Source organism: Pelobates fuscus, chromosome 11 (assembly GCF_036172605.1).
Source record: "Pelobates fuscus isolate aPelFus1 chromosome 11, aPelFus1.pri, whole genome shotgun sequence".
In the NCBI taxonomy this organism is placed as follows: domain Eukaryota; kingdom Metazoa; phylum Chordata; class Amphibia; order Anura; family Pelobatidae; genus Pelobates; species Pelobates fuscus.
The window spans coordinates 46,708,812-46,732,167 of record NC_086327.1 but is presented as its reverse complement, the minus strand read 5'-3'; the positions used below and the strand labels follow the sequence as shown (position 1 = coordinate 46,732,167).

The window sequence follows — 23,356 nt, the reverse complement described above, 5'->3', positions numbered from 1 at the left end:
GGCAACTCCAAACACATTTGAGAGTCTCTAGCAGGTTTAGAAATGTAAATGTTTTAATTAAGAGTGCAGTATTTTATTTATAAACTTGTATATTATATACATGTGTACATATAAACCGAGTTTACGTACACTCATGTTTGTATAGGTCTATGTAGGTTGGTTATAAGAATTAGAACTGTAAAAAGTATAAGTCTATGGCATGCAATCCATTTATAGACTAACTGTGGTAAAAAAACAGATTAGTTCTCTAGTATTGAGAAATTACTATTCCAAAAAATACCTACATAGGAAAGGGAACACTATCGCGTTATAAATACACATTTGTATTCCTAACATTATAGTGTTCCTTTAAGTATTTGAAAGTTATACTTCTTAACAAACCAGTTTAACAGCTCCTCTGAGAGCAATACGGCACAAAAGCTGTTAATAACACTTAAAGGGACTCTCCAGTGCCATGAAAACAATCCACTACCGATACATGTGTGTTTTTCTTTGTGTGTTTTTTCTGCTTTTAATTGCTTTTCCTTTCATCTCTGTGGTGGGACTCATATAGGCAGATGGTGGGCCACACACAGGGTTTCACATACTCCCGCTCTGAAACATAAATAGTTCAGTTCAACCCCACTCCCCTTACATAAATGCCCACCCATCCCTAAACCTCTAACTAGCCTGCTCATGCCTGATAACTCTGGTATCGTTCGCTCATACACACTAAACCTGCACAAGTTTTCCCAATCTCCTCACACATGTCTAGCCTGACTGAATAATTTGTCTTTTTGCATGGCGAGGTCATACCCATTACTTGACTGCATGTCAGTTATGTATCTAGACTCTCTTGCTGTTTGCAAGTAATGCATGTACTTTTCTGCACTACAAAAATAAAGAATAAAAAAAAAATTAAAAAAGGAAGCTCTCGGGATTTGTAATATTACGTTTACTTATCCTTATATTTAAAAATATGTATTTCTGAGGCATAAAAAATAACATTAAATGCAGAAACCCATATCTATTTTTCCTGCAAATGTGTCCCTCCATCTTGGCTCTGAGTCTATCATTGTTACAAACTCTGTACATTGCATCTGGCAGTCAACAAAGAGAAAACATACAAAGAAGAGGAACAGTGAATCAATGTTTTTGTTTTTCTTCTTCATTTGTAATGCTTGCCAAGGCTTGGCGTGGAACAGTCTTAATAAGTAATTTGATAAAGCTTTTACAAATAGTTACGAGGCATTTCCTCAGTGTCCTGTTACATGACATCACGCTGTGAATTCTTCTCATAGCGAACCACTGGTTTCAATGGATCTCAATGAGAAGTATCCAATTGGTTGTGTGCACAAACCTTCCTAAGAGAAGCATTGAATTTGACCAAAGATTAGTTGGATGACCTCAGAAGAGGAGTGGTAGCTGCAAAAAGGAGATTGCTCAGCACTGGATGATTAAAGCACAGGTGAGTAAAAATTACATATTTTAATTTTAAAAAAGAGTGGCATAACATTTCCCCCATGAGCATTTTAACATAAAAAAGACTGTTCCTCTAAGATAATTATTCAAAACAAATCACATTGAACTCATTATGTCCAAAGTTGTCCCAGGAGCCTTTTTTTCTATCTATCTATCAACTACCTATCTATTTTTCCTTAATGCATGTTTTTTTTAAATCTAATTTATACCCTGAAAATTTCATATACTTTTAGTAATTCCAGCCCTTCTTTTTGGGATTAAATGTATATAAAGAATCCTCTGCATCTCCTTTTTCAGTATTGTATAATTTAATTAAATTGCATTTATTTTATTTTTTTGTATATCGTCCAGTCTGACAGGGTAAAATGTATCTGTATTATTCCTGTCTATATAATAAATATGCCATTTTTTTTTTTTTTAAATTATGGATTTAATTTCCCCTTAACGATGATGATTTTGGACTTAAGGGCATGATTCCATCTCCCTCCAACATCAAAGATGGACCCCACGCTTATAAGGACTTAAAATCGTCATCACGTAATGACGTCAGATGCAACGGCATTCCGCCGAGCGTCAGAAGAGGAGCGCCGGAAATGACGCCATGCGACCCCCGTGAACCCGGAAGTACAAATGAATATGCGTGGAAGAAAGGCAGAATCCGGATATAAAAGAGAGGAGTGGAACTAATCAGAATTATGCACTTGAAAAATACTTATTCATGAGTCGAAACACGTTGTACTAATTGATTGATTTATTTTAAAGTACATTGTTTTATTTTGCTGTGATACCTCCTACACTACTGCCCAATAAATTGCTTTGCACTTATTAAAGTCTGGAAGTTACATCTTTGAAGAGAAGCAGAACTTGGGAGCAGTATCCGGAGGTTTTATGTATTGAAGAGTCCTGAAAGTCGGAGCCTGCTATTAATAGGCTCAGCACCATGTGAGTTCAACCAGTTAATCCATTATATCTGTCTATTTTTAAACAAATTGCATGATCTGTATTGTATGTTTTATTACAGATATCTAGCTGCCAAAATTCACTGTTCAGGACTCTGCAGTGGTAGCATTTTACCATTTAAGTGTTAGCTCTCACCTATTCACTTCATTAGAATGAAATTGATGTTTTGATGTTATGGAATTTACAAGCTCAATAATTAAATTATAGTACTAAACTGTTGATACATTTTTAACTGATACTTACCAGACCAGGAAAAGGTTTGAATAGTATTCTGATGATAGCATTTCTAGATGTCATACCCAGGGCCGGATTTAGATGAAAAGAGGCCCTAGGCTATTCAATTTATGAGGCCCTTTCACCTCCCATTTTTAAGTTTGTAAATTACACCAGAGACAATAAAATACATAATTACTGTGATATATATCATTATGTTAAATGAAACATGTTGTGATTGGTACTAACCTTTATAAAAAAAATGTGGCACGGATAATAAATAAATAAAAAAGTCGAGATGAGGAGGGGGGGGTGATTGTGAGAGGGAGGGGGTGATGAGGAGAGGGGGGGTGATTGTGAGAGGGGGTGATTGTGAGAGGGAGGGGGTGATGAGGAGAGGGGGGTGATTGTGAGAGGGAGGGGGTGATGAGGAGAGGGGGGTGATTGTGAGGGGGGGTGATTGTGAGAGGGGGGTGATTGTGAGAGGGAGGGGGGTGATGAGGAGAGGGGGGTGATGAGGAGAGGGGGTGATTGTAAGAGGGAGGGGGTGATGAGGAGGGGGGGTGATTGTAAGAGGGAGGGGGTGATGAGGAGGGGGCTGATTGTGAGAGGGAGGGGTGATGAGGAGAGGGGGGTGATTGTGAGGGGGGGGTGATTGTGAGAGGGAGGGGGTGATGAGGAGAGGGGGGTGATTGTGAGAGGGAGGGGGGTGATGAGGAGAGGGGGGTGATTGTGAGAGGGGGTGATTGTAAGAGGGAGGGGTTGATGAGGAGAGGGGGTGGTTGTGAGAGGGAGGGGGCTGATGAGGAGAGGGGGGTGATTGTGAGAGAGAGGGGGGTGATGAGGAGAGGGGGGTGACTAAAAAAATTACCTTAAATCCCTGGTGGTCCAATGGGGGCTGCCTGGTGGTCCGGTGGGGTCCCTGGTGGTCCGGTGGCCCTCATTTCCGTTCTGCAGCTCCGCAGAGCTGCAGACCATGGATCTCGCGAGACCCAATCAGAGTGTTGCCGTGGTAACCCGCGGCAACGCTCTGATTGGGCAGTGCACGCGAGATCCATGGTCTGCAGCTCTGCACATTGCAGAGCTGCAGACCGCCGGTCTTGGCGATCGCAGCAGGAGGGGCTTTGCAGTCTGCCCCGGGCACCCCCCTAGTAAGTGGCACCTGGGGCGGACCGCCCCCCCCCCGCCCCTCCCTTAGTATACCATTGGTCATATCATATGCGTAGAATTTCTCCTTATTTTCGGTTCAGTGTTTTAGTGTTCACTGTTTTTAGAACAGTGTAATTTTAATTTTGCTAACAATTTGAATGTAGGCCCCTCTTGATCTTGAGGCCCTAGGCTGAAGCCTAGTTAGCCTATAGGAAAATCCGGCCCTGGTCCCTGCAACAAGTTATTATTAGGACTATATATTAAATAAAGTCTCTAGTGCATTCAACATATGGATATTTAAAAGTCAGGAAGTGTCTGAGAAAGATTTTCTATGGGAGTGTAATCTGTGTAAGTTATTTATTATTTAAGCATTTTGTAAAATTCACTCTGATCAATGACTTCTAATTCCAGTTTTTTCTTTAACTAAAGACACTTGTCACAAAGAAATGACAAGAACAAAGACAGAGAAACAGATGGAGGTTAATGATTTAGCACAAAGTAATGACATAATATTGATTCTTTCCAACAGTATTCTTATTGTGGCTTGCTTTGCAAAATATGGTCAAAATATTGTATATTCTTATTTTCTAGAAAACATGGATTACAGTCCAGGATACCATATGCAAGTGTTATACAGCCCATTGTTGCATTCTAAACCTTGTTATCCACAGATAATTTGCCAGCTTTCTATAGATATATATCTTGAGCCACAAAAACAAGCATTAATATCATGTATTTTTTAATAATTATAATAATAATTTACAAAACACTTGTCTTGATCATCTTGATCTAAAAATTACAATGCTAGTTTGTATCTGTCAACCATGTTAATGTATCCTGGAAGTTATATTCTACTAAATAAATAGAAACATTAAACAAAAAAAAGAAAGAAAGAATATTAAAGCCCAATACTTTTTTAATCTAAGCTTCAGATTTTAACCATTCAATTACCTTTGGTTCCTTCCAAGAATATTCTCCTGTCTCTCTCCTAACCACTGTAAATCTGCAATACATATTAGCGGAACCCATCTGTCAACAAAGCAAACTAGTTCCTCTGCTTGAATTTCTAAAAGCAACTTAATGCTGTTTTGTCAGAGGGGTTTGGATTTGTATTCCTTCTCCTGTAGAGTTCTCTTGAGTGATCCTAAACTCCACATCTTTACCATCAAACAGCACTCTTCCCAAAACATGGCGCAGTGGTATGATTGCAGGTAGGCAGAGGTTGGGATTGTCTAGGACAGGCATAGGCAATCTTCGGCACTCCAGATGTTTTTGACTATACATCCCATGATGCTTTGCCAGCATTATGGGTGTAAGAGCATTATTGGGGATGTAATCCACAACATCTAGACTGCTGAAGGTTGCCTTTCTCTGGGCTAGGAAGTTAAAAAGATTAGAACATCAGGCATGTCTCACTTTGGCATAACATAATGTTCACCCACAGGTATGGGCCAGGGGATATTGGACATCATAAAGGTGTCAATTAATCATTTTGATCAAGATTACTTACACACTTTAAGAGAAGAACAAAACATAAGGTCCCTATAGGTTAATAAGAATTTAATTCCTAATCACAAAGCACATATGACAAAAAAAAGAAGAGTGTTCCACGCAAACACTTTTATTTAGCATTAGATCATTGCAAAGGCAATAACAGGGTAGTAACTCATTTTATTATAACCACCCCCACCACGGTTCACAATGTTGAGAAAGGTGAGGAAACTGTGAGCTCTTCAATTTTAGCTCGGTTGCTGAATTGTCCAGCTTGTTTTAATGCATTATTTGTCCTTTAAATTAAATACAAATTTTTTTCCATAGCAAAAGCAATGCTGTCATCGAGCCTTTTTCCTTAACCCCTCTCTATTAATCAATTTTCAAACAAATCATCACCAAGGTTTTTGTAAATAATAAGCAAATGTGCCTATTGCTTATAAAGAAGGAAACTTTCATAAATCAATTACAGAATAAAAGTTAATGATCAGTAAATGCATTTCAAAAAATACAAATGTAACATTTTGCTACAGTCCAGTGCTCCATATCTGCAAAAAATATCCAATTATTTGCCCTATCTTTACCACATTTGCCAACACGACTCTGCGCCATCTGCTGATGCAGAGTTATTCAATAAAGTGAGAATTGTCAAGAATTCAAAGTGAATTCTTTGTTCAAAATAGCCAAACTGCAAGTGTAACTGACTGTGTGGTGGGTGTCAACTGCAATAAATGACCCTTAGGCTGCAGTTAAAACTTCAGTCATATTGGTAAGTGCTATTGGGACAAACAACCCATTATATTAATCTGCCCTTTCATTTTAACAGAGATCTGATTCAATATGAAACTACACCAGAGGTCTCCCTCTGTAAACAGTTCCAAGATGGTCATTAGCAATCAACAAAATATGAATGAATGTAGAAGCGTAAAAGAGTGAGGAGATCTTAGTCCCCTCCCTTTTCCTTGTCCACAGCGAAAACAAAAAAGTGTTGTCCAAACTCTATCTCTCACAATTTCGCTCCCTGAACAACTAGAAAACACTCTATGTGGATTTCCTTAACATTTAGTTATTTCATCAGGAAAGTTTGGAGGAGCAGAACTGTCACCTGGCTTAAATTCAGCCATTCAGAATAATTTTTTTTTTTACATTTTCGGATGAAGTGGTACACCAAAACAATCTTTTACACCAACCACAAGTCTCCAATTCACTCTGAATTGACAAAAAAAATCTCACATTAGTGAATAGACCTGCATGTGTCCTATTGTCACTACATTGCTGTTCTGTTGTCTCATAAATACCAACTATTTCTAAAATAGCACAATAATCCAGAATTGTCCAGTGTATTCCAGAGTGCCCATTACCCCCTTGATCGTATTGCCCACATTTGACATAACACCGCCCTCTTACCTTCCTTGGTGGGGATTATACCACCCAGGCTTGATACATAGAGCGGTTAGTCTGTTCATTCTGTTGTAAGTATATTTTTATTTACCTTATTGAAAACTTTTGCACCTAGCTGAGGAAGCCGATATTGTTTTGGCGAAACGCGTCCTGGGAATTGCAATATTATCAACATTATCACCTTTATGCCCATTGTATTATATATATAGTCATTATATTATATTGTTTTTATAGTATATTTGTTCTTATATATTGTAATTGGCCATTACAATTTTATATCTGTAATACTTAATAAATATTTTTTGAAGTCATTTGGGCTATTGGTTCCTGCTCTATAGGAGTGTAGTCCTTAACTACACATCGTGCTGAAATTGAGCCTAATAAGTGGCTCCTTATGTGTGAGTATAATATCTATACTTCTTTCTTATGGAATATTGGTAACAGACTGTACTGTACTATATACCTTCTGCTTGAGCTCTAGCTACATCGTGAGAAAAGATTGAAGTTGAAGAAGGGGAAAGGTCGCCTTTACGGACCTGAAAGCGTATACTCCTGAGCTTGGCTATAAGCTCTACAATATGTGAGTGGTTCTATACACACATTTTACATTTATATATTGAATCACAGAGTTACACTATGAAGATTTAATTTCTTTTTCAGAACACTTTAAATAATATCATCTACCCTGTGACCAGTTGGGAAGTGAATACTTCTAAGAGTTTGGACTTATTTGTATGTAGCGCTACACCTTCCTTTTCTGTATTTGTATTTTGTGTATGTGGGAAGATTACACTTGGTGTTACAGCTGCTATTACTAGTCCTTCATATATATTTGATCACACTAAGTTTTTGTAAAGAAAGCGCCAGTATATATTTTGTATCTATCTTATTGATACTTACCTATCTATATAGAGAGCACTATTGGCTGTTTTTTTGTCATTCCATATGATCTACCTCATCGTTATTCAGTTGTGATGTACCATCATTGTACTGTGTACCAAAACCAGAGGAATATCCTGCAAGTGGGGATTGTATACCACTGCATGCTATTTTACCTAGAGCTGGTTATAGCTCTACCATATGTGATTTGACCTCTTATCTAAGTGTCGTTTGTCCTACCACAAACTACCATATTGCACTATTGGTTTGCCTCTTTTTCTGCTTCCTTTTCATATACTGCTATTAAGCAAAGCTACCAAGAAAGTCCCATACAAGGACTAGAAGATCTATTGCCACCTTTGAGACTTTGCTTTACCATTTGGCATTTTTGAATATTTCAAGTTTTATAGTGGACTCTTTTTATTTCCTGTGGGTTTTGTATTGCTCTTTTTGCTTTTATTGCTCTTATTAATATGTACTATTTTGTTTGGAGTATTTTTCTTGGCGCTATCTTTATATTGTTGTTTGACTAGTAACATTGACTGCCTAACAATCAAATTCAGAAATGAATTGATTATATTTCAATTAAAGTAGAAGGAATAGTAGGCATATGAAATGTAATATGAGAATATTACGTAATATGTAATATGAGAATAAAAGAGAAATATAATAACATTGGCATTTTTTGTTAGCCTCTACATTATTAGTAGCAGAAAAACATATTTGTTTTGCTCAATAGCGGCAACTGTGTGAATTTTGTGAAATGGTGTTTTTATTATAAAGAGCAATATATTTTTAGTTGAAAAAAATGTTAATTAGTTTTTAAAAGCAATGACTTTTCTGTGTGAAGAGCTTCATCACGGACACCAGTGAGCAATTGTTAAGGGATAATTACATTTTTGGTAAATTATAAGTATTCATTAATTGTAGAAAAGGAAAGGAACATGTATTCATTTATTTTAAGTACAAAGCAGATTAATAACAAAAAAATGTTTATTGGTAGGATTTATTTCAGACCTCTAAGGGACTAAGTGGATAATTGGGCTAAGTTAGCAAGCAAAAACATGTTAATCAAATTAAACGCCAATGCATTCCAGTTATTCGAAAGACAATCAGGGTACCATTTCATTAAGTATCCTTAAATATCCCTACCAGTCTGTAAACTAAGCAATATGAATATTAATATGCTTATACTCAGTCACCCTGCTCAAATTGCATTAAATGCCGGAGGAGTTTGGGTTTGCCTAAATAGTCTTTAACATAACATAATTCATTTAAAAAGGTGTGCCTGGAAAGCTTACTAATCTAAAGACTGTCCTCATCTGGAAGAAATCTGTTAATGAAATCAAAAATCAAAACATCTCAGTCATTGCCGAACAGCTACATTTAAAAATTATAGAGTAAGGGACATATCTGTATGGCGAAAAGCAATCATTATACTGGTTTCAATAATGACTGTTCTTAATTCAGTATTTTGCAACAAAAAAAAAAGCTCCCGTCTTGCCATGATAAATATGGGTTAAGATTAGCAAAGTATGGTAAGATCTCTGATCAGCCATTTCTCTGAAATTAAGGAGAGCAGATTTGCAGGAAATGCTTCCTCTGTCTATCGCCCAAATAAAATATCAAAGATCCCTTTGCCAGTGCATACAAATTGAAAGCTACAGTAAAGGGTATATCACGTTCTTCATTTGGAAATCATTTTTGTAGTAGAAATAGCATTATTTATTAGAATAAAAAATAAGTAAGAAGGTATGAGTTATATATAAAGGAAACACAATAAGCTTTTACATAACAATATCATAACTATATCAGTATGGTTCCTTATATATTAACCTACCTGAGGTTTTTGAGACCACTTATGGTTTGACCTTGATGTTTTACTTCAGTTTCAAGGACATTTCCTCCCAAATGTTACTCCCCTGAAAATTACTCCAAACACATTTTAAAAATTCACCTCTAGATTGTATTAATCTTGATTTCTCTAATATTCAGCATATTTATTACAACACAAATGCATTGTGCATTGTGTTTGAAATTCACTTTGAATTCACTGCCAAGAGTAAAAATGGAGCTTAGAAAAACCGACAGGGAGCTTAGATGGAGGCACCTAGTTGCACGATAAAGGGGGGTGAATTTCTACATGGGACAATTAAGCATAATAGTAAAAGTTATAATAAGTGATGTTCTGCTTTAAGTCAAAATAGCTTAATCGCTCTAATAATAATAATATAATAAAAGCTGAATTTAGAACCTTCTCCTTTCTGGCAAACTAGACTAAAAATTAGCAATTTCCTTGCCAGTTCCATAAAAATTCCCAGTACTTAAAATAACAAACACAAAAATGATAAACACAACTCTAGTAGTGATAATCTATGCAAATATTAATTAATTACCTGTGCAGGTTCTCATTCATGTGTGTGATATTGGGTGCTCTACAATCATTGTTGAATTCTGGTATAAATCCATAGTCCTTGTACAAAGCTTCAGCTCCCTTTGCTATTATTGCAACTCCATTCTGCACTCTGCGGTGGAGGTCATCTTTCCATCCAGCGGATAATACTGTGAAAAGTCCAACAGGAAGATGCTCTGGCATGTAATCTGTGCCACCTAAATTGGTTCCCACCATGAACCAGATATAGCCTGGTCCAGTCAGGCCTGCCTCACGAGCCGCTTTGAAGACACCATCAGCTTCTTCCCTAGAACAGTAAAGCAGACGCACTTGAACCGTTATTTCTCTCAACTGTCTTCTAAGTTTGACACCACTGGGATCATCTGTTAGATTGAGCGTTAGGACACCGCGGTGCTCCCAACCAATAAAACTGCTGTCTGTGAGCAATTCAATGTAATCCACAAAGTCCTCATAGCCAGGGAACAATGTTGTTATCACTGCAAAAGCTGTCCAATCATATTCCTCTAAGACTTCAAAGATGACTTGTAGTTGCTGCTCAGTAGAGGCACCAAGCTGAAGAAAGGTAGATCCTTTTTCCTATAAAGAAACAGAAATATAAGCAAAATGTGAAAAAAGCAAGCTTATAGTTTAACAGTAAGTAGCCTATAATTTATGCTGCTTTAAACACTTTTTGTTAAGACATCAGGAATAGTCTCCATGAAGGGGGAAAACCACAGGCACCGACATTAAAACTCCTTCTAGCATTGAGAATTACTGCTTACTGTTACTGTTTTATGGCAGCCATCACGTCACCCTAGTACCTAGTATCAGATAGGTTAGTAGGCGAAGAATTCTATTTCCCCACTTTACTTTTCATTCTATCCCCCATTTCTACATTCTAAATATTTATTTAAAACTCTTTATATGTGGCAGTTGCCTATCACCACATTGATCACCCTTAATTTTTCTTTCATTTATTCTGTTCTCACCTGCTTTTAGAGAGGAGACATTACATCAATGGAAAGTTTACACAGCAAATATATGTGTCAATGTTAAATCCAAATCATAGGTTTACTTCTCCATTCCTCATTACAAAAAGTTGGTTCTGCTATATTGGCAGTGTCTTCATTTTATGAAGTCTAGTTGTTGGCACATGGAGAAACAAAGAGAGTGCTGATTACTGAGGGCACGTCCTAAGTAAGATTGAACTCCCACTGCAATTATATGGGCTAGTGTCTCTGTTGACAATTCCTGTGGGTGCTTATAGTGATGTAGTGACGTATTGTTGAATATATATATATATATATATATATATATATAATTATATATATATATATACTTGAAGCAAATGCAAACAGATGCCAGTGGCATCCAAATGCACAAATGATAGAGTATAATAGGATTGTTCACAACTAGAGAAGACGCTGCAGGAATTATCCTCGAGTCTATGAATCAAAAGTCTTGCCAAGTAACAAAATAGGCTCCCAGGAGTAACGGGTCCAGAGGCCCTTATATCTCTAGCAATGCATGAAATTAGTTTCACTGATCTTTAGTTACACACTGTTGTCTGACTTTTAAATATTCACAGGGTGATATCTGGTCTCATCCACAAAACTAACAATGTCAATAGGGATGTTAGACTGGGTATCACTTTTAAAAAAGAAAAAAAAAAAACGTTCTTTGTTACTCTCCTTTGCAGTAAGTAAAGAAGGCCCTAAAACTGTCTACACCTGACACAGTTATTCAGGAGGGTCTTTCCCGGTGGTTTTATTGAATGTTAATAGCAAAATTAGCCTTGCAGATCAGTCATTCTGGCAGCAGGACATGATCGAGGGAGAGTGCATTGAGTGTATGTGTATAAACTGTCAGAGGAGAACAGTTTGCCCCCAGACCATTTGTGAAATATTAATGGAGCAAAATTGTCTCTTAGTCAGACTAAGATAAAAGAAGATAGAAGGGGAGGAGGGAAGCAAGCTACAAAAGAGATTGTGAAGTAGAGAATGAAGTACGTATGGAGATGGGAAATAATATGCAAAGACAAGAAATAGAAGATATGTAAATGAAAGAGAGAGAAATGATTGAAGTTATGAAACAGCAGAGTAATTTCACAGAGTAAGAAAAATGAATAGATCATGCATAATATTGGCATAAGAAGAAGTATATCAATTTAAAATAAGCTACAGTGATTAAAAGAGATGAGAGGCTGGGCTAAGTAAGTTGAACATTTTACAAAAAAAGTACATGGAAAAACTGCAAAGTAAACTGAAAAAAAGCCAAATAAAATTAAATGGGTGTGATAAAAAGATCAAAAGAAAAGCAGTATTATTTCTTTTGGTACATGAATCTGCAACATGTTATCTGCTACTGGAGTCTATTCTACAAGAGGTTTAAGTGAGATTTACTGTTGATATGGCTATGCAGCATCACAGACCAGCAGCAAGTGAATGAGGCATAAACAATCATCATGAAGAATTAAATATAACAATTACTTAGTCTTCAAGGAATCCTCTTTCTGAGGGTTCAAGGACAACATATTCCAAAGGGAGCGTGTGGCAGTTTTTTTATAAAGTGCTTAATGTAATGCAAAAAAAACAGAGGATTAAGATAGTTTAAAGGTTATAGAATGTCCCCACTAGCATTACCAAGCTGGATTTTATAAAAATGTAATAGTGTAAAAGTTTGATTATTTTTATTAGCGCTCAAGGTGAGCAACAAAGTAAAAAAATATATCTATACAAGGAATGAATTGCTTGTAGAGCCTTTGAATTATTTTATGCAAAGTTGTTATTGTTATTCTAATAACTATTTTTAGCCTCCTTTGCACTCTTCATAAAACTCTTATGGTTATACATAACCTCCTGATTTTGCCAAAATGTGGTCAATCAGCCACAAAGTTGAGCCTATGTCTAATGATTCTAAGTTGCCGCTCCAGAGACACCAACGAGAAAAATACTATTGTACAAACTCATTGTTTGATCAGGGACTGGAAATCTGCATGTCATAACAGGTGACTAACTACCCAGCCAAGAACCAAGTCCCCTAGCAACCCAGATTCGCTTGGACTGATGTTATAATACATCAAGTCATAATTTCACAAAACAGGGCAGCCAATTTTGCACATTTGTGCTACATTTTAGACAAAATGATTGCTTATATAGTTGTAATAATAGGAACATGTACTTGAAAAAAGAAACGCTTGAATTTTCCCATCTTAAAGTTAATGCAACTTAGGCGGTTATTCACTTATCATTTTAAGCCTCTAATATTGCAACTCAATATTTATCATACTCGCCAATGATCACATTGCCCTACTATAATCGGTGATGAACATTATTGCTTATCTTTTTTTTTCTTACCTATTCTTACCTACTTACATGTTACCCCTATGCCAATTCTTATATTGGCTTCCTGGACACGAAAGTATCCAATTCAAAATACTAATGTTTATTTAGAAAGCTCAACTACACAACTCTACTCCTCATAACATATCCCCCCTGATTCAGGTTCAAATAACCTTTTCTTGATCTTATTTATCAGCAAACAGTTCTACTCTGATTGCACTTGCATTGCTAATTTTCATCTATAGGTACAGATACTTTGTGTACCAATTTTGAATTCTGTGACTGGTGCTAAAGTGGAACGGTCAACCTTTTAACCTTACTAAATGAATCTAATAAAAGTAGTAATAAATAGAACACATGTAATTGGGGGCCCGTTCAAACAAATAGGTAAATAGCTGATATAGCCTTTTTAAATAACCAGTATTAGCTTTACCTATGTGTATTGATGTCATCACATGTATTAAGGATATGGACATATGAGGGTCTAGGGTCCTATTGGTGATGATGGATATCATCAAAAGCATATAATCGATCATCTCACATCATGATGAAATTGATGCCATGCGCAAGGTATAATCAACTTCGGACACCTACATTGGTCCATCTATTGAATTTGTACTCAAACTTCTAAAGCTCACACTTTCATTAAATCACTTCAGATTTGAAGATAAATTCTATGTGCAATGATCAGGGACTTCAATGGGGGCTGCAAGGACTCATATGTATGTAAATGCCTTTATGTACCTATATGAGACAACAACACTGTTCCCTAACCCTGTGTTGTTTTCCCTGAAATATGACAGTACAAACATTGAAATCTTGGACCTGTCAATTTTTACCAAAGACCATCATTTAGGCTTTCCCCTATTCCACAAAGACACAGATCGGAACACCATTACATGCCAAATATTTCATCCTAAGGCTTTATAAAACTTCCTCCAAGAGACCAGTACCTGTTACGTGTCAGTTACAAGAAATGAGGGATCATTTTCTACAAAGAGGCTACAAACCACAGGCTTTGGAGTAGATTGTTTCAGACACAGATTTGTGTTCAAACCTACCACACTGAGTCCCATTGTCTTAAGCAAGTGAATAAACACTGGTAAATGTTTACCAGGGACACTAAATTTCCAGAACAATTTCATCACTGAGGCTACAGAAGAAATGCCAATCTACATGATAGGTTAGTGGACACAGACCAGATCTATAAACAAAAACATATAACAGGTTTAAATGTGGGTTGCCACAGGTGTTTGGGTTGTGTCACCTGTGGGCACATGATGCTGGGCAATACTTTTAATCATTCATATACTGGTAAGAAATATGATATTAGCCATAGAATCACATGTACAACCTGGTTTATCATCTATAAGATTGCCTTCCCATGTGGTCTTACATATGTGGGCAAAACCTCAACCACCCTGAGGGAACGTATACATGGATATCGGTCTTCTATCTGCATGGCCTTAACACACTGACATATATATGACATAAAACACACACACTGACATAAAACACACACCCTGACACACAGATGCACATATATATATATATATATATATATATATATATATATATATATATATATATGTCCGTGTGCTTCTGTGTCAGTGTGTGTGTCTGTGTGTGTGTGCACACATCTTTGAATGTGCATCTGTGTGTCAGGGTGTGTGTTTTATGTCAGTGTGTGTATCTGTGCCATGGTGTGTGCATGTATCAATGTGTGTGTCAGGGTGCATGTGTGTATATGACGGTGTGCATGTGTATGAGTGTGTGTGTGTGTATTTGTCGGTGCGTATCTATATATATGTGTCGGTGTCTATTTGAATTTGTGTGAATGTGTCAGTGTATTTATATGTATCTGTGTGTTAATGTGCATGAATATCTGTGAGCAGTAAAACATCAGCACAACATACAAGCACACTCCTGCAATCTAACGCAAATATTACATGCAGTCACACCCCTGCATTCAAACCCCCCAAAAATATACAAACACAAACTTTTGTTTAAAAAGAAATACTTCACACAAATGTACATCCACATTTAAAAGTGATTACATTCAGACACACCCCTGCAATAAAACACAAACATCACAGGCAAACACACCCCTGTATTAAAACACAATAAATGTATACGAGCACCCCTTCAAACACCAACACTGTACATTACACTATAGTGCCAGTAATTGCCGCAGTGCTGTACAGATATACAACCTAGAAATTTTGACTTGGGGTGCCTTGGAAAAATATTGAAATATTAAGGGCGCCTTGAACCTAAAAAGTTTGGGAACCACTGCTATAAGCTGACCTTATCCTGAAATCCAATGCCCCCATCCTTGATCCCTTCTCCCTTTTTGGTTTGGGCATATTTATGTTTTTCTTCTCTTTATCTCTAGTCAACATTAAACTGTTACATTATAACTCTGGCAAATTTTGGGCTGCCTATGTGTGTTAGGCGTCTAGCCCATTCATAGAAACATTGAAAATTGAAATGCCTATCTTCCTGGTATATTATTAACAGTTTTATGCCAGAGCTTTGCTGGGTCTATATATCCACAGTTTACTAATTTGGACACTACTTTAATTATATCATTGTATATAACAAATTATGTTACAAGTTGAAGACTGTACAGACATCAGGTGTCGTGTACATATATTAACAACATACTTTCATTGACAGTGCCCTTATAATTAGGTATGGTACTGTCAATGAAAGTATGTTGTTAACGCAAATATTATATGCAGTCCCATCTCTTCTGCTGCCCCTTTGTTATAATTCTGCCAGTTAAAAAGCTTTGAATTAGACTGAACAAGGTGGAAGCAGGGGCAGGCTCTTTCACAGAAGAGGAGTGTTTGCAAAGATTGCCAAGCATGGAAGGATACAAATTGCCTGAGCCAGCCAAGGCAGCTGGGAGGTAAGTATTAAGGAAGTGCTCGCCCTGCTGTCCATAATATAGTTATCTCAAGCGCACAATATAGTAAATTGTGCTTACACATTAAAAAATATTGTGCCCACAATTCAGTTGAAGCGTGTCTTGTGGGCACAATCTACTGAACTGTGTGCACGAGAAAGTCACGATTTACAAAAAATATTTATCCATCAGATCTGCGGCTCCATACAATTCTATTTTGGAGACGTTGGTAGTTTTATATCAACAACTTTGTGTTCACAAGTCTTGAAACATAAATCTTTCAACTCTAATACGTGCAGACTTTTTTTCATTACATTTTCCCTCACAATACAACTGACATGAATATTATTTCCCACACAGAGTTATACTCCCAGGAAATTGTTGAATAAACACACAGAATGTAATCATATTTTACTACGAGTGTTATATTTATTAATCTAAAATGGATCAAATAAAGTAAAGCATAGACTCCAGTTGCATTATCATGACTATAATATATTTTTGTAAGTTGTTTTTCTGTTTTTAAATTATTTATTTCTAACACTGACAGGTATACAATAAATATTTCTACACATTGTCAGGTGTTTAATTAAAAAATAAACACAGTCTATTATATGTATTTGTTAACAAATATAATACTGTGCCCTGCTTATTTTTTCCTTGTTTGTTTCAAGAAATTTAAAACATAATAGACGAGATAGAGATATAGGACAATTTGCTTTTTATTCATCAAAAATTATTTATTTAAAGAAAAGGATAAAGGTGTCAACAAAAAGGACTTTGAGTTATTGAAGGAATAAAACACACAAATCATGATGAAACCATTTTAACCCTTTCCCGACATTAGCACATGTTATGCCATCCTACAAAAGTAGGGCTTTAACGCTGTTAGGGTGGCACAGCACGCCCTAACTATCAGTCAGGCCCTTCTTCCAGGCCAATCACTTGCCCTCATCGCCAGATCCAATCAGGAAAACCCAGGCAAGATAACTTATTTTTTAGATGTTATTTTTTTTTATTGCAGGTACATATTAAAACTGAGTCTTGGAAGATTCATCATGGGTAATTTAACAAAGCAATCACAAATTTAGCGAGAAAAATCATTAAATTTTTTCATCAACTCATTATATTTGACAAAGCCCATTTTCATTTAAGCAATAATGGTGTTTCTGGAGGACAGAAAACACACGGATAATTCATCAGCACCGATTGCACTCTCCCAAATGCACCGTCTGGTGCAAGGTGACCTCGCAGGAAGTTTTTGGGCAGAAATGTGAGTGCTAGACCCTCAAACATTAAATAATGTTATGAACAATGCAATCAAAAGAGCTCAACTTTACGAGGCAGCAAATCAAGCTCATTTAAAACATATCATCATCTTCTGCACCTAGTGCAAACAAACAAAGCTCAATACATTAAGCATTCAATGTATACAATATCACTAAAGTCGAATCATAAATAAAAATGTTCTTGACTTGAATATATATAATTTTAATCTACGTGTATTTATATATTAGTAATATATGATTTGATTACTTTATTAATTTTATATTGAAGGGCCAGCCTGACAACCCAGGCTGAAATTTAATTTGTAAGCCCTATATTTGACCCTTCAACTCACCATAACCTCACAAAACCTGTACATAGGGGTAGTGTTGAACTCGTGAGACATTGCTGAACACAAAAATTTGTGATTAAAATTAGCAGTTAAATGAATAATGACAATGATATCATCAGTGAAAGTGTAGTTCTTGTCTGAAAAATGCAAAAAAACAAATGTGAAAGCTAAATTTCTCAAGGGTTTGTGAGTAAGTGGCTACTAAAAAAAGACTGGAAATACCCTATTTTGAATACCCTGGGTTGTTGGGGTAATTTTCAATCCTGGGCTGCCATACAGTCTCAAAAGCAACATGGTGTCATAGCTCCCAGCTCATGATCAGTGTGGCCAAGCCGAAATAGATACAATTTACTTACCTGGGTCGTGGCGGATTGCCGCTCGAATAAAAATACATATACGTCCACAACCAAGATTGCGCCGACATGCGTGTGACAACTCGTCATCAACGCTCGCACACATTTTGGGGTCAGAGGTCACAATCTGGCCAATCAATAATTAGAGAGGCATATTTAACCCCTGAATTTATTTTCATCGGTGCCCTGTTGTGGTTTCCACTAGTTGGTTATCAGAGAGTGCCTTCTTGTTCATGACCATTTTTGGTATTTGAAATTGGCTTCCATTTTGACTTTCACTATTTCTGGTATCCTTGACCTTTGGCTAGTTTTCTCGATCTGCCTCTTTCTGTGTCTCTGACCTCAGCTTGTTTTTTGACTATTCTCTTTTACGTTAAGTCCGGCCATTCTAAGGCCCGGTATATGTTGTCTTTGTTCATTTTCTGTATTAGTATATGTATTAAAGCTCTGCGTGTTGAGTCATATAGTATTTGTGGCATTATGACAGGGCCATGGACCCTGCAGAACTATGCCAGCATATGGTAGCTTGTGAGCGAAGGGTAGAGGACATAGATCATCACATGGATCGGCTTTCTCAAGTGTTACAAACGCTGTTAATCTGCAGTGCAAATCTTCATCCAGAAGAGAGGCAGGAAGTTTCCCCCGCACAGGTGTCTGTGGTACCTATTGTATATAAGGCACCTTCTATCTCCTTATCACCTCCTCCTAATTTTGGAGGTGATGCACAAGAATACCAGGGACTTCTTAAGCAGATCGACTATCATTTTAAAGCTTCGCCTGCGACTTCTGATTGAGCAAAAATTGGTTACTTAATGAATCAGTTAAAAGGAAGAGCCTTAACCTGGGCCAATCCATTATGAAAACGCAACAAGACTATTGCTTATAATTATAAAGAATTCCTTACTGAATTTAAGTTAACATTATAACCATTGGGGAAAGAAAAGAATGGTGCCAAAGCACTATTAATTATTAAACAAGGTAACCGCTCTGTTGCAGATTACGCTACTTAATTTCGAACTCTTGCTTCTGAGGTAGATTGGACCAATAATGGGTTAATTACTACCTTTTCTAAAGGGCTATTCAATGCTATGCTCGATGAGACTGCAGCTAAAGAGTTACCAGAAAACTTAAATGACTACATCAGCTATATGATGCATATTGACAACCGTCTCTGAGACAGGGAGAAAACTAGGAATAAAACCAGGCGTACTAACATGTCTCTTGCACCTCGTTTCTCTACTTTTGTTTTACCACTCCTTATTTGCCTATAGAACCTAAACCAATGCAATTGGGGGTTATAAACCTGTCTGAGGCAGAGAAACCGATTAGGAGAAATGAGGGTCTCTGCACTGTGGAAAGAAGGGACATCTGTGGAATTCTTGTCCGATGTATCCGGAAAACTTGCGCACCTAAGAATCATCTGGGGACCATTCTTAGATGTGATGTACATGTCCCCTGGTATGCCTCAGAGTAGATTTCTCCTTTTTATTACCGTACAGTTTAACGATTGAGTCTGGCACTGCAGAGAACTTCATTGATGTACAGTTTGTTAACAAACACACCTTCTCTCTCAAGGAGAGATCCACACCTTTGGCCGCTGAGGCCATAGATGGTAGACCACGTCCTCAACCTCTTATTACACAATAAACATTTCCTATCACTGTTATGATAGGGGTTTTGCACAAATAACACACCACCTTGCAGATTATTTATTTCCCTTTTTGTCCTATTCTTCTTTCCCATGACTTATGAAGCACAATCCTCATATTAATTGGGTCAAGTGGGAGATCCTGGAATGGGGTGAGGAATGTAGAAATAAGTGTATGGGACCTGTAACTAAGATATTAGGTACCGTTAATCCGCCTACTGCCACTCCTCTTTCTACTGAGGTTACTGTACAATATATGAAGGTCAAAGAAGTATTTAATAAGGTACATACTGTCACGTCCTGTTCCGTTCTGTTCAGATGTCTGGCCTTGGCTTCTGGTATCCAGTACTCTTTTTACAATTCTTGTTTAGTTTTTCTTGTTTTGGGGGTTTTTCTATTCTATGTCTGGTTTTCTTTATGCTGGGTTGTCTGGGTTCATTCCTTTATTCCGTTCCTGGAATTACTAGTCTCCTGGATTCCTTTAAATGTTTGTTTTTTGTTGCCACACCCATTCCTTTGCCATTAATCCTTTTTGTTTCAGTCTGTTCCTGCTTGCAGTGGTCTCATTTCCTTTGCTTCTTTCTTTGCAGGTAAGTACTGTGTGTGTTTTATTGTTGTTTATTTAGTCATGCATATCTAGGCAGTTAGGACCCGTCGTAATTGGAGTACTTTGGTGCAGTGGTGGAATGCATGCATCTTGGCCATTTATGTATGTCTAAATCTCCAATATTTATTACATATATAGTACTTAGTTTTGTCTCCTCTTGTTTTGCCTTGTATCGGCACTTCCAAAATTCTGGACTTCAGAACTTTAGTTCGGCACTTCCGAAATTCAGGACTTCGGAACTTTGGAACTTCGGTTCGGCACTTCCAAAATGTTGTTAATTCGGGACTTCGGTACTTCTGGACTTCGACAATTCCGAATGTCCGAATTGCCAAAATGTGTCCAAATTTAAATTTGGACCGAAAAGAAATGCACATGTTTAGTTTATACTGATGCTTTACCTCCACACAGATCATATGATTGCTCCATAGAGTTGCTACCCGGCACTATACCCCTAATGGAGAAGTATATACCTTGTCTCCGCAGGAGAGTAAAATCATAGAGGACTACATACAAGAGTCCTTACAAAAAGACCACATACATAGAACTTCTTCTCCAGCGGGAGCAAGTTTTTTCTTTGACTCAAAGAAAGAGGGAGATCTACGGACATGTATAGATTATGGGGCTTTAAACAACATAACCATTAAAAATACTTACCCCATACCACTCATTACTAAATTAAATGACAGACCCCAAGGTGCCAAAGTGTTTACAAAACGCGACCTTAGGAGTGCTTATAATTTGGTAAGAATTAGGAAGGACATGAGTGGAAAACAGCATTTAATACAAGAAATGGTCACTACGAGTATTTATTATAAATAAATCACAAAGAGTTCGGTGTGCAAAGAAAATCGCTTCAAAGTAAACTTTAGTATGTAGCTGCTCTTCAACACCCGTGAGGGGATACCTTCCTTCCCTCACACTAAAAATACACCAAATCTGATTAACAAGACATGGTCTCGCAATCAGTGAGTGGAGCGCTAAATGATAGTCATATGATCGCTTACCCCTTACTATATGAATATATAGATCTTGATGCAGAGTGACATAAAAAGGAAAAAAAATAAAACAATAGTGTGCAGATGGTACTATCAAAAGTGCAAATGAAGTAAGTAAATACACTCACAATATTCAGAACCTGAGGATAAGGCTCTATTATAGTGCAGATGTACTTTTACAGGCAGCAGATGTGCCTTTACAGGCAGGTCTGTTCATTCCACACCAGGTTTTCCCTCAAGCCTGGTCCTGCCTGTCTCCAGGGTCTCCCTATTTCTGGTCTGGCCATTCTAAGGCCCTGTATACATTGTCCTTTTTCTGTATTAGTTTATGTTACATAGATCTGCATGTTGGACCCAGCAAAACAATCTGGCACATTTCAATGTGTAAAATAGGAAATGGCCAAACTCTTTATTTGACCCTGTAACCTTCCAAATACCATAAAATCTGTACATGACAGGCATTGTTGTTCTTGTGGCATATCACAGCATACACATATGTGCATTTTTGTGCAGCAAAACTAACAATATTATGACATTCCCAGCTAAAATGCCATGCAGAACTTGGAAAATAAAATTTCTTAATTTCTCCCACATTTTTAGATTTTATTCATATTAAATTATGTTTTATATATACATAGTTTAGATGAAATGTAAGCCCTATTTCCCCTGAACAAAATTATAAATAATACGTGTGGGCACACTTGATATAAAAGAGGTAAATTATGGTTGTACAGACATATAATTCAAATTCTAGGTTTTCTTTTGGTTCAGGATTTGGATAATTGCCTCTGTCCTTAAGGATTTAAGAATGGCAAAGAATTATGCATAGATATATAATAATTCATTCACTGCCTGCATTACAGCATTCCATTTTTTCCTGGTATGACAGAAGTGGACAAAAAGACCTCTCTGGTTGTAAAGTATTTTTTCATAAATGTTATTTTCTTACAACTTGATACAAATCTTATACAAGTGGATATTAGCGTATTGTAATAGAGAGAGCATTTTAGATGTTTTTTAATTTTAATTTTCGATTTCCATACTAACCAGAGCTACCAAAATGCTGGTAATCACTATTCTTCTGGCATTCAGAAAATACAATTGTAGCAGAATGAACGTTATAGTTAGACATGTGCAATTCGTTTTGGTCCGCATGTGAATTCGGACGAATTTCGGGCAATTCGGACATTCGGGTACTTCCGAATAGCTGCATTGCTGAATTGCTGAATTGCCGAATGGTTGAAGTCCCGAAATTCCAAAATTGCAGAATTTCCGAAGTGTCGAAGTGCCGAAGTTCCAAGTGCTGAAGTGCCGAAGTTCCGAAGTTGCCGAAGTTCTGAAGTGTTGAAGTGCAGAATTGCTGAAGTCCTGAATTGCCAAAGTCCCGCATTTCGGAATGCCGAACTGAACCAAAAATTTTCCCCATGCACATGCCTAGTTATAATACCCTTTTTCATCCCTTTGTTCGTTTACCGAACCCCCATCTGTGTGGTCCCTGGGTTCGCATCATTTAACAACTGAAAATCTCTGGCTGTTAACCTCAAATTGCTTGTAAAAGAAAGTGTTTCCTCCGTATTACCAAACGCACGTGTGCAAACAAACGGCGGCCATTTTGTCTCTCGAACGTGGGCAGCATTCGTGCGAGAACTCCTGAAAGAAGACCGGTCAAAGACTTAATTTCTCAGGAACTGTTTTGGGGGCTTCACCTCGTGGCCGACCAGTCAAAACTTCACTCGAATGGTGTTCCTAAACCACCAAACGTGTCTGAGTGATATTTTGTCAAAGTGGGCGCTCAGATCCCAGCTATTCGGTGAAGTAACGTTGGTGGGGTTCTGAAATATTAAAATGCTGTTTATAAATATTATATATTTTCTGTACCTGAGAGATAATTTAATTAAAGAGTTGTTCTTACTCAATTATCTCCAAGGCAAAGAAGA

General features: G+C 37.1%; 1 protein-coding gene across 1 annotated transcript in view; it reads right to left on the bottom strand.

The window, feature by feature from the left end:
• GRIN2D (glutamate ionotropic receptor NMDA type subunit 2D) overlaps nucleotides 1–23,356 on the bottom strand; it is a 420,255-nt gene that overhangs the window by 385,327 nt on the left and 11,572 nt on the right. Inside the window, exon 2 of the mRNA XM_063436111.1 lies at nucleotides 9,951–10,543. Within this exon, the coding sequence (XP_063292181.1) occupies nucleotides 9,951–10,543 (593 nt within the window). The remainder of the gene's footprint in view (nucleotides 1–9,950; nucleotides 10,544–23,356) is intronic.